At 35.6% G+C, this 12,709-nt stretch overlaps 1 protein-coding gene across 8 annotated transcripts in view; it reads left to right on the top strand.

Moving 5' to 3' along the window:
- The window catches only part of LOC132097958 (probable voltage-dependent R-type calcium channel subunit alpha-1E), a 146,306-nt gene that overhangs the window by 97,977 nt on the left and 35,620 nt on the right, over nucleotides 1–12,709 (top strand). For all 8 annotated transcript variants that reach the window (XM_059503993.1, XM_059503997.1, XM_059503992.1 and 5 more), the window contains 10 exons: nucleotides 2,986–3,089; nucleotides 3,491–3,649; nucleotides 4,066–4,256; nucleotides 5,931–6,034; nucleotides 8,624–8,739; nucleotides 9,291–9,344; nucleotides 10,767–10,856; nucleotides 11,037–11,246; nucleotides 11,348–11,460; nucleotides 12,503–12,615. In XM_059503993.1, the coding sequence (XP_059359976.1) occupies nucleotides 2,986–3,089; nucleotides 3,491–3,649; nucleotides 4,066–4,256; nucleotides 5,931–6,034; nucleotides 8,624–8,739; nucleotides 9,291–9,344; nucleotides 10,767–10,856; nucleotides 11,037–11,246; nucleotides 11,348–11,460; nucleotides 12,503–12,615 (1,254 nt within the window). The remainder of the gene's footprint in view (nucleotides 1–2,985; nucleotides 3,090–3,490; nucleotides 3,650–4,065; nucleotides 4,257–5,930; nucleotides 6,035–8,623; nucleotides 8,740–9,290; nucleotides 9,345–10,766; nucleotides 10,857–11,036; nucleotides 11,247–11,347; nucleotides 11,461–12,502; nucleotides 12,616–12,709) is intronic.

The following is a 12,709-nucleotide window of genomic DNA, read 5'->3' as shown; positions in this document are numbered from 1 at the left end:
TGCACAAGCATAAAGCTCTTTCTGATTCTGATTTATTTGTTTAAAGTGTTTGCAAACTTAATGTTATTGCACTTTTGTTCATATAGCAGTACTTTTAAACGAAAAAAGTGCACAATACACTACTTTTGAATGCATTATTAGTTTTTTGCATAACAATGGAATTAAATTAATTGCAATTAAAAAATGTATCATTGCCAAACACTAGTATATACATATAAATGCATCTAGGCATTAGGCTTAGAGAGTGTTTTTCTGTAGTCAGTGATGGTTTGTAGATGTTAACGTTATAAACACAAGCTGTTATGAATTATGTAAGCATAATTGAATATGCTAATGTTACACAATTTGTACTGATGGATCCATCTCAATACTTGCAGGGGGCATGATTTTATAAACTTTTCACAACAGAATTCATGGTGACAGGTAACATTTTTTCACTTAATAAATGCAACACATAATATTGTTGGATGTCTCGGAGTATCACTGTAATCATAATATTTTCCATTGAATTTATTATTCATTTTAAGATTTTTTTCAATTGTTTTCTGATTGCACCATTTGTGGCCTTGCCATTTAAAGATTCCCAGAGCTGTAGGAGCAATTTTCTCTCTTTCTTTCTTTAGCAGTCTTTTAGTCAAGTCTTTCATCTTATTCCATATCATATGATTCCTTATTTTAATTCTTTCTCAGGTCCGAATTGGAATCGCTGACATCCTGCTACCTTGACGCCCCAGATGTGACTAATATGCAGGACAATCTGGGATTAATATTCCACTCTTATAAAGCCCTGCTGAAAATTTTTTTTAAATATTGAGTGGGAAATTTTCTGTGGTTTGTGCTCTGCACTTATTAATTTCACTATGGGTGAGCTACAGGAGCTGTTTAAGGCTGTATTGAAGTCTTATTTGATCTCTAATGCATAGCTTAATGCAGGTCTTCATTAACGCTCATGAGCATGGCTATTGGAAGTTGGCAGAAATAAGGGTTCTGCAGAATACTACTGCCTCATCTGCACTTACAGCAGATAAAAACCATGCTTTTTCGAACTTATGATGATAAAGTTCAAATGCAAATGGCTCACTTGTAATTGTTCATCAAATGATAAATTATACAGTTTTGCATTTGAGATACTTCTAAGCATATAAATATTAGATAAACTCACTTTATGTGCTGCCACAGTGTACTTATTAAACAATGTAAAATAAATGTATCTGTAAAATAAATCGTTTAACAACGTTAAAAGCTATTTTGTGTATTTCCCATATAGTAGATAAGAACATTTTCATAATTTCATGAATTTAATTAAATGAATTAAAACTTAATAAAAAGTATATAAATATATAGTATATATTTGTCAAATAAGATTTTGCACAAGAGTACTGTACAAATTGGCACCTTCTGTTTGATCTGTTTTCTGTTTGTTTAAATCAGTATTTTAGATCATTTATTTTCATCCTATTACACACTGGACATGTCTTTAAAAATCTGTTGAATTCAAAATTTGGAAACCATTGGAGATAAATTCTCAGTTGCTTCAGCTAAAGCCAAATTCTGTGCATAAAGTTGCTCTCATCTGATTCTCTCACTCTGTGTATCTTCCTTTTTTTATGTGTCTTGTGTTCATACACCTTTCTTTGGCAGTCTTTTTCATCTCAGTGGGGTGGAAGGGGATGAAGTTTAATTAGCCAACAACAGGAGTGCCAGGTGAATTGCGATATGAGAGAATCCAGAATTTAAGCTTTGGTTGAGAAGTTGAAAAGGATGGTTCATCCCAGGTTACACACATGGCATCCAGTGGGTAGCTGTTAGGAACCGAATGCTGCCAACAAAAGCTTTTCTCTCACACACACTAATGCTACTCTCATTTCCCTCTGAGTGTTGCATGCAGCATCACAGATGACTTTTTGTTTCCTGTTAGGTGGCGCAGCAAATAAGAGACAACATTTGCATTTTATAATGAGCCATGTCCTTGATGGGTTCGCTTTGAGAGAAGAGGGATTCTGTTCATTATAAACAGACCAACAATAATCATATCATATTATTGCAGGGTCCTACTGGCCAGCTTCTTGGGAGGGTGCTAGTAGGGATTGGTATGATTACTTCAGTTCAAGTTCCTCAACAGCAATGATCAATCATGAAAATGCATTTATTGCATTCAAATACTGTGTTTTTATATATTGTCCACATTTACACAAATTTCTTTCCTCGGAGCGTGACTTTTTTTTTTAAGCTAATTATAATGACTACAGACTCATCCAAACCATACCCCTAAAATAGAATATATACCATACAGTATATGCAAAAATCATACATAGTATAGTTAGTATACATAGTTAAGTATTGACATCTCACATGTTCCTCAAGAAATTTTTGTTTTTTTGTTTCCATTGTTATTTTTCATAGTTGGCTAATTCTGTAGATAAATAAGTATAGACACATCCACACATACAAGGTACAGATATGTAAAGACACTTTCATTTTTGGGTGAACTGTCCCTTTAAATCCATCACGAGTGTCACATCTGGTTCCTACTGGCATCTTATTATTGTCACACAAATATGAAAAATCAGGTTTCTCCATATATTTAAGTTGTGTGCTCCTGTCTGATTGTGGCTATACATGAACAACCATGTGGAAGGAAGACAGAGATTACTCATTGGTCATGCCTGATGAATATCACCTGTGCTATTCCTGTGAAGGAAGCTGTGAATCAGAAGTGACCCTTATTAGAAAGCGTGCTGGCTGTCATTCACTGAGAGGGCTTACTTCATTAAGGACCACACACTGGTTTGATTACTCCCCTTTACCTACAGCATCACTATGTATCATAAGTATCGTGTTGATTACCATGTCACTAATGATGGAGAATGCATAGTTTACAAAATATCATCATTAACATATTTGTGAAATGTTCATATATCCTTCATAATTTCTGTTGATTTAATTTCTTTGCCTAACCTATGTTTGTATTTATTTTGTCAACAGGATTCTGGCCACAGCAGGAGCCCACATGAATATTTCATTAGACCTGCGTACACTCAGGGCTGTGAGGGTATTACGGCCCCTTAAACTGGTTTCTGGCATTCCTAGTATGTTTACTGTTCTTTGAAGTTCTTAATCAAATATTGTGTTGTTTCATTTCAAATTATGAGTATTTCACTGCATCCTAATCAGGTGTAAAGTGATAAAACAAGACATAAAATGCAAAAAGCTACATGCAAGGCATTTTCTTTGTTGTCAAGTGTCCAATTATTTTTGTAGCTGCACAAAGAAATCCCACTAGTCCAAAAACCCACTCCATGTATCTGATTTTTCACATCACACTTGTTTAGGACACAGTGTTATAGATTTTCTTTTACATGTGGATGCTGTGTAGTGTTAAAGTTTTTCCACATGTGAAGGAATGAATAGTACAGTTTAATATTTGTGTTTTGATTATTTGTGTGTAGTAAGGTTTACTGATATCTATATATTCATGTTTTTTTTTAAGGTCTGCAAATAGTTCTTAAATCCATAATGAAGGCGATGGTGCCACTGCTACAGATTGGTCTGCTGCTGTTTTTTGCCATTCTCATGTTTGCGATTATTGGATTAGAGTTCTACAGTGGAAAACTCCACAGAAGATGTGTAGCTTTTTCAAACATTACAGGTAAGGATGATCACACTCTGACAGACACAGGAACAAGAACATGCACAGACCCACACATCCACATATGTACAGATATAGTGTACATCAATATGTTTTATTCTGTGAGTGGACTATATATACATGCACGTTATTAAATATTACATTTAAGATTACTATTGACAAGAATACCATCATTTACATTTGCAAGAGCAGAAAATCAAATTTGGCAATCCCTCACGGGTCCGTACAGACCTGCCAGTAAGGGGCTTGGCTCCTCCCATACAAGAAGTAAACACTTCATCCTTCTATTAGCTGCATGATAACAAATAGCAAAACAAGCAAACAAATGACACAAATACACTTATATATTGAACACTTATACAGTAAGTACTTTATGCAATTCATAAAAAAAGAAAATCTTTCTTCATCTCATGCAGACTCTGAGAGAGCAGACTCATCTGAACTTGACTTCCCGTGTGGGGCCAAGCTTTGTCCTGAAAATTATAACTGCACTGGCCCCTGGCAAGGACCCAATGATGGCATCACTCAGTTTGATAACATCTTATTTTCCATACTCACTGTCTTCCAGTGCATCACCATGGAAGGCTGGACAGCTGTACTCTATAATGTGAGTTACTCTCTCAGCTGAACGATATGTAGCAGTTCTGTTCCTGTGTTTGAAATTATGTCACTTCTGTATTGTAATCCTAATACATAAAATTTTTATTTTATTGTAGTCCAGTGTTGAATTGTTACTTCATGTTAAAGTCTTCCTCAGGAGATCTCGGGGTCATTAGCTTCTTTATAGTATTTCACATTATATGCATTTTAATGACTGGTTGTAAAGTACACTGATTGAGTTTTTAGTTGGATGAGTATGTCTTTGCTTTTTGTTGATACCATGACTTTGGGAGACGTTGATCTGTTGTGTTCATGCTGGCATCTTACATTTCCATTGTTCCCTAATCCTGTTCCTTCTGTTCCCCCCAAAATTAGAACATAAATCATTCTAGTTTTGAATGATGAAATTGCACTTATGGTTGGTCCATTTTAGCTGAAATAGTTGCAATTTATGTTGGAAGAACTTCCTCTTTCTGTGTTTTATCCAACTGTGATCGTATTCATACACTGGTTTTACATACTCTACAGCATGGAACACTGTGTAGCTTTCCCCTGACTTCTGATTGTCTTTCAAGCTGATTCAAGCACAGTAACATCTCCCTTTTCATAACAAGTCACATTTGGAAGGGTTTGCCAAAGTGGTTTTATCTCCAAACAGCTCCAAGTACTGGAAAATGAGGTGTTAGATACAATCTTTATTCTGCATTAGATTATTGGAGCTTTTGGTGAAATTAGCTTGGATTGTTGACTGCTATCATACTAGTGCCATTTATAGGCTCTGTTCTTCATTGTCATCCAGTAGTGCAGATATCTGAGCTTGGAATTTAATTTTCTTAGTTTTAATATGTAATTTTTGTGGAGGAGGACTTACTCAGGCTTTCATGCATTTAGTTTGAGATAAAATATTTATACAACAAAAAGAATCTTAGAGACCATGTTTGAAGGAATTGGAAAGATTGGAGGTGTTAATGTTTGCACCTCTGTTGTTTATTCATGATTTTTGACAGTGAGTCGATGACTACATTGACTGCTTTTACCAAATGCCAAATAAATTTGCACTGAAAAGACCTGTCAGTCCACTTCTGGGTCATTACACTGCAACATCCATTAAAACAAGAATTGTAATTTTTATTTATTAAGGTGACTTTAAAATGTTGGTTTCTGGTACTTTAAGGAAAATTTTGAAAAGCCACGGACATTTTTAATGTTCATTTTTTTTCTATTTAGGCTCACCTTTAAAATGTCTCATCTGGTAAAAATGATCCTTTTTGGGTCTGATTACTTTAAAATTATTTTAAAAAATCATGATCTCATAATTTTGAATGTCTGGAAGAATCCACAGTGTTTTAATCAGTCACATGGTGTCATGCGTTGACGTGAGTCATGCTGCCACAGTTAGAGGTGTTTTTCACACTCATAACTGAGCTGATGCAGCTGCGTCGGGATGCGGGGAACACCCTCTCAGCTCGGCTGGGCAACAATGCCACCTGCCCACACACTGATCACACCCTTTGCACTGCCGAACAGAGCCCCACTGAATTGTCATCATTGCAAGGGCAGGGTTTATGGTTTTCTGACCATCTGAACCCATGAATTTAGTAGATTTAGTAGCTCCTCCAAATTAAAATAATAATAAATTATTTTTGTTGTTTTAATCACTTCCTGTTTTGTGTTTGCACAGACCAACGATGCCTTAGGCTCTACTTGGAATTGGCTCTACTTCATTCCTCTAATAATAATTGGCTCCTTCTTTGTGTTGAATCTGGTATTAGGAGTCCTGTCAGGGTAAGTATTGTTTTCCACAAATGACTCTTAAGACAAACTGACTCTACATCTAACCTGATGTCTGAGCTGACACAGGGGTAATGAGTTTTATCAGAGGTTAATGTGAAATGTATTAACTTCATCTCTAGAGACAAGAGGTAAGATTAAGTTACTACACATACAGTGGCTTTGTCTGTTTCTCTTTCTACACCTCTCAAATTTTTCTGTATTCACAAACACTTCCAAACTAAAGTTTTTTTATATTTTTGAATAAAGTATTTTGTGTTCATCAAGGCTGCATCTATTTGATGAAAAAGACAGTTAAAACCATAATATTGTAAAATATTGTAATAAAAAGTGCAAGCTAAATGTGCATACTTCTCTTGTGACATAAAACTTATACATTTAAATATGACGAAATACAGCACAATAGTAGAGCAAATTGATGACACACACCTCTTTGTCATGAACTATAATGCGAGTATTTCTAAGTTAAATTCATTACCTTAAAATTCATTTATACAATTTATGTCCAAAACTTTTTTTTTTATCTGTTTCTTCATGGGGAAAAAAATAAAATAAAATGTTAAAGGGGTCATGTGATGATATTTTCAAAGATCATTATTTTATGTACAGGTGCATCTCAATAAATTACAATGTCGTGGAAAAGTTCATTTATTTCAGTAATTCAACTCAAATTGTGAATCTTGTGAATTAAATAAATTCAATGTGCACAGACTGAAGTAGTTCAAGTCTTTGGTTCTTTTATTTGTGATGATTTTGGCTCACATTTAACAAAAACCCACCAATTCGCTCAACAAATTAGAATACTTCCTCAGACCAATAACATTTTTTATTTTGTGAATTGTTGGCCTTCTGGAAAGTACATTCATTTACTGTACATGTACTCAATACTTGGTAGGGGCTCCTTTTGCTTTAATTACTGCCTCAATTCAGCGAGGCATGGAGGTGATAAGTTTGTGGTACTGCTGAAGTGGTATGGAAGCCCAGGTTTTTTTAACAGTGGCCTTCAGCTTCTCTGCATTTTTTGGTCTCTTGTTTCTCATTTTCCTTTTGACAATACCCCTTAGATTCTCTATAGGGTTCAGGTCTGGTGAGTTTGCTGGCCAGTCAAGCACACCAACACCATGGTCATTTAAGCAACTGTTGGTGCTTTTGGGAGTGTGGGCAGGTGCCAAATCCTACTGGAAAATGAAATCAGCATCTTCAAAAAGCTGGTCAGCAGTAGGAAGCATGAAGTGCTCCAAAAGTTATTGGTAAACGGGTGCAGTGACTTTGGTTTTCAAAAAACACAATGGACCAACACCAGCAGATGACACTGCACTCCAAATAATCACAGACTGGAAACTTAACACTGGACATCAAGCAACTTGGGCTATGAGCTTCTCCACTCTTCCTCCAGACTCTAGGATATTGGTTTCCAAATGAAATACAAAACTTGCTCTCATCTGAAAAGAGGACTTGGAACAACAACAGTCCATTTCTTCCTCTCCTTAGTCCAGGTAAGACGGCTCTGATGTTGTCTGTGTTTCAGAAAATTCCATGACACATTTGTGTGTGGTCGCTCTTGATGCCTTGACCCCGGCCTTGACAATCCTTGTAAAGCTGTGGTTTTCTCTGTTGGTTGTGCATCTTTTTCCTTCCACTCAACTTTCTGTTAACATGCTTGGATACAGCACTCTGTGAACAGCCAGCTTCTTTGGCAATGAATGTTTGTGGCTTACCCTCCTTGTGAAGGGTGTCAATAATTGTCTTCTGGACAGCTGTCAGATCAGCAGTCTTCCCCATGATTGTGTAGCCTAGTGAACCAAACTGAGAGACCATTTTGAATGCTCAGGAAACCTTTGCAGGTGTTTTGAATTGATTAGCTGATTGGCATGTCACCATATTCTAATTTGATGAGATTGAATTGGTGGGTTTTTGTTAAATGTGAGCCACAATCATCACAATTAAAATAATCAAAGACTTAAACTACTTCAGTCTGTGTGCATTGAACTTATTTAATACACGAGTTTCACAATTTGAGTTGAATTACTGAAATACATTAGCATGCTTTATGTTCAAGAAACATATTATTTTCACATACTTTGTATTCCCATTGTTTCTAAAGTGTGTTGATTTCTACAAATCCCTTTCCTCCAAAAAGCTCAGTGTGCTCTGATTGGCCAGCTGACCCTAGTGCATTGTGACTGACCGAACATCACAAGCATGTGTCAGAAATGTAACCATAATCGCAAGCTTCAGCTTCCAAAGCAATTATAAAGACAGTTAATAATGTTGTGAGTTTGTTCGACTTGAGCAGAATGTATCAGAGTGGAGCGTGACTCTGCCAACACACACCAACATAACACACTAAAGAAAAAGGAATACATAAAAAGCATCATATGACCCCTTTAGCAGTGATGATGTAATATGCAGATGCCACAAGTTGGTGGGATTTCAACTTTAAAAAATGATGCAAATTGGGATGCAGCCTCTCTCTCTGCCTTTCATTCCTTCACTCTGCAGGTGAAACATTTTGATAAATTAAGTGTGTCATCACTGTGGTTTTTCTCTGTGTGGGTAATTGTATGCTGTTGGCTCATGTAGGGAGTTTGCTAAAGAGCGAGAGCGGGTAGAGAACCGAAGAGCCTTCATGAAGCTCAGGAGGCAGCAACAGATAGAGAGGGAGCTGAACGGATATCGGGCCTGGATCGACCGTGCAGGTACTCTTACATACTGAGCTGGCAAATGCACCATGCAAAACAAATAAAGTAAATCAAATCTGTCAAAACACACTGTGCCACAGCATCGCCCCATACTACAGCAGATGCTCAGAGCCATTAAAAAGAGACACACTTGTTGAAAAAAAAATGCTTCTATTTTGCTATTTTTTTCATGGCAAATTATATTTGCTATATATTAACAATCCAAATGTAACATAAACTAGAAATATACATTTCAGAATGCTGTAAATGAAAGCAGTTAAATTCCCAAAACCTAATGATAATGTTCATCAGCATGATTTAAAAATTATCCAGAATGCACTTTGCGCTAGAAGCAGGAAAATCTGAAAATAAAAAGCGGTGCACATGATCGATGTCACTAACTTGCTTGTTTAGTGATCTAGAAAAAGTGCAAATCTTAAATATTTCTTATTCATTGGTTTCTTTGATTGCATTTTCCAATATCCTATATAAATAAATTCGATTGCCAGTTTTTCAGCGAATTGTAAGTGCACAACTTGCTAAAATTCAAATGTGTTTTTATTTTGCAGAGGAGGTGATGCTTGCAGAGGAGAACAAGAATTCAGGACCTTCTGCTTTGGATGGTGAGATGTTTGACCTCTGCTGTTTTTCTCTCATTTTCCCACGTAGATTTGTGGGATGCAGTTTTTTAATTATGTGTCAGGGTTAGGGTCATATGATTATTTTGAACACAATAGTAAATACACAGTCTCCCTCTACCAGATTTCATCATTTATTCAATAGCCTGTTCTGGAGTATAAAGTCTGTTCTGTTCCCATAAAACAGCACAGGATTTTTAAATTCAATAGACTGATGTCAAAGTAAACAAAACATCATGGTCCTCTAGGAGCACATCTGTGACGTGAAGACCCACCACATGACATCCAAACCCTATACAAGATGACAGGTTTTCCCCAGAATCATTTTATTAAATGTTTATTGACAGCTTCCCAGAGGCTGTGTGAATAGAAAACAGGCAGTTACCATGGTGAACCGTTATTTCGATTTCCCTGCTGTGAACGTCCCATCATCCCATTTAACATGATTGTCTTAAAAAACTGGGCCCTATATGGAAAACATTTTTAGGGGGTCAGGAGAGACTGAGACCTGTTTTGGCCCTTGTAAATGAGGCTTGACAGCAGTAAGTATCCAGGTTGCACTCTGAAGAGAGGATTAAAACATAAAATGTAATTGCAGGCATTCGTATTTACTTTATTGTTGCCATGACAACAGCGAAATCTAACGAGCGGATTTATTTGCAGTTGAATGCATCCCTTAGTGTAAGCTATTAGGCTAGAAGCTTTGATTAAATTGGGGAACTTTCAGTTGCTGCTATCTAGCCTGTTATATTTTATAAATGATTGAGAAGTAAATTATTACAGCGGAGTGATGGCTGTTCATTTGTCATATCATATCCTAAGCTTGCTGCAGTTTTCAGTGACACATAGTTTCTCTGTAGGCATTTAAAGCATAAATTCAGCAGGACTTAACAAAATCAAAGCCAGCCTAAACAAGTTCAGTGTTTATGAAAAGTTTCCATCATCGATTAAAAAGCATTTTTTTTTAGTAAATATTTTCCAGGTAATATTTTAATAATTTGCTTAAGGTTGAGTTTTTCTACCTAACCTGGGGCTACAGATGGAAATTAGTCATCCTGACACATTTTACATTGTTTTTATGCATTTGTTTAAGTGCATTGTCCGATTAAATGATTAAGTAAACAAATAAATACAAAAATATTTTTGGAAGGTGATAAACATATTTGGAGTTGCATAAAAATGTGAATTATTTTTATTGATTTATAATTGGGAAAATGTAATAGAATAATTGCCCACACGACATGGGCAGGGCTATTCAGCGTGATATGACCCAAATGCAAATCAAGGGTCTGTCAATGTTTTATAACCCGTAAATACTTTCATATAATTTCAGTTATTTGTTTAGTTTGGAAAAAGAGAAATATAAAAAAATAAGATCAATTGATATTATTTGGTATGTGTTCTCAGTGCTAAAAAGAGCCACCACAATAAAGAGAAGAGGGGTGGATGATGTTCGGAGAACTCCAGAGGAGCACTATGCTGACATATCGTCTGTAGGTGAGTGGTTTCCTCCCACAAATCTCCTTCATATCCTGTCTAGATGATGCTAAATATTCACCCACATGTCATTATATGCACTTTTTCAGATTATCATTCACATACAGCTGAAATAATCTCCTTACTCAATCAAGAAGTATACAAAAGTGGATCAAGTTCATAAATATTTTTGTCCATCAGGGATGCCATTGAACAGAGCCAGCATACGCAGTGCTAAAAGAGGACCAACGTCCTATTTTCGTCGGAAAGAACGCATGCTACGGATCTCCGTTCGCCGTATGGTGAAGACTCACACCTTCTACTGGATCGTTCTGAGTCTGGTGGCCCTCAACACTTTCTGTGTTGCCATCGTACACCACAAGCAGTCTCAGTGGTTGTCTAATCTCCTTTGTAAGACCACAAGCAAAATGGAACTTTTCTCTCTGTGGATATGCTGTCATACATGATCAACAACAAAGTCTTAACTTTAAAGTGATTCCTTTTTATTGCAGACTATGCAGAGTTCCTGTTTCTGGGCCTGTTTCTTACAGAGATGTTTCTCAAGATGTATGGACTCGGACCAAGACTATATTTCCACTCCTCCTTCAACTGCTTTGATTTTGGTGTAAGTGTCATCCTTCCCATACTCTTCTTTGGAATGAAGATAGCACAACAGTGCAAGTGTCAACAAGGATGAAGGTGATGACTCCAAAAATGAGTTTTTTATCATGAAAGATTAAAGCAGTGCAAAACAATAAGAGCAGATGAAACCGTAAATCGAATTTAATCTTTTTTGAAGTTACGCCTCTCCACTCTGAGCACTATGAACATGTCTCTAATTTCTATGTAAATTTGAGAACCCAGCACTGAATATCAATATGTAGCTTTATTTATGTATAATTCAGTTGTAGTTCTGGACTGTGTCATTATATAATGATTAGCCTATTGGATAATCTTTCATTTAATCCGAACATTTGCACCTGGCCCTTTCCATTAATACATATCCTGTTACATTTTTTAAAAATGTTTTCTGTTTGAAAACTGTAAAACTAGTTCTAACATCTAACATACAATTAATGTTTGATTTAATTTTGTATTAAATATGTGCATGTATGTGTGTGTATATATATATATATATATATATATATATATATATATATATATATATATATACACATATATATACTGTATATATATATATATATATATATATACATATATATACATATATATATATATACTGTATATATATATATATATATATATATATATATATATATATTATATAATATATATATATATAATATTATATATTAACATATCTTTATTGCGAGGATTAACCCCTTGAGATGAAACATCTCGTTTTCGAGGGGGTCCTCCAGTATATATATACAGTATATATATATATATATATATATATATATATAGCATATGTCTACATATAGATAGATAGTCTCATTTACCATTGTGTGGTCAAGTTTCGTTGTTGAATTTCATTAGGTAAGTAACATTTGTTGTGCTCTATACATTGCTAACCAACAGACAGTGGAACTTTTTTACTTGTGAAATTTTGCTAATGTGACCATACCTTTAGACAGATTTGTTTACATCATTGACATCATCATTTTGGCATATTTAAAGAGGTACAATTCCTGAATTCCATCCAGGTGATAGTGGGGAGCATTTTTGAGGTGCTGTGGGGGTTCTTCAGACCTGGCACATCCTTTGGGATCAGTGTTCTGCGTGCCTTGCGATTGTTGAGAATTTTCAAGATCACAAAGTAAGTGCAGGCTTGCCTGGGATAACAGCCACTTGAGTTTGTTTGCTTCTTGCAGAGACAATATTCTATCTATTTACGTCTTTACTCTGTTCTG

This window comes from Carassius carassius, chromosome 21 (genome assembly GCF_963082965.1).
Source record: "Carassius carassius chromosome 21, fCarCar2.1, whole genome shotgun sequence".
NCBI lineage: Eukaryota > Metazoa > Chordata > Actinopteri > Cypriniformes > Cyprinidae > Carassius > Carassius carassius.
This window is presented reverse-complemented; position numbering and strand designations above follow the sequence as displayed.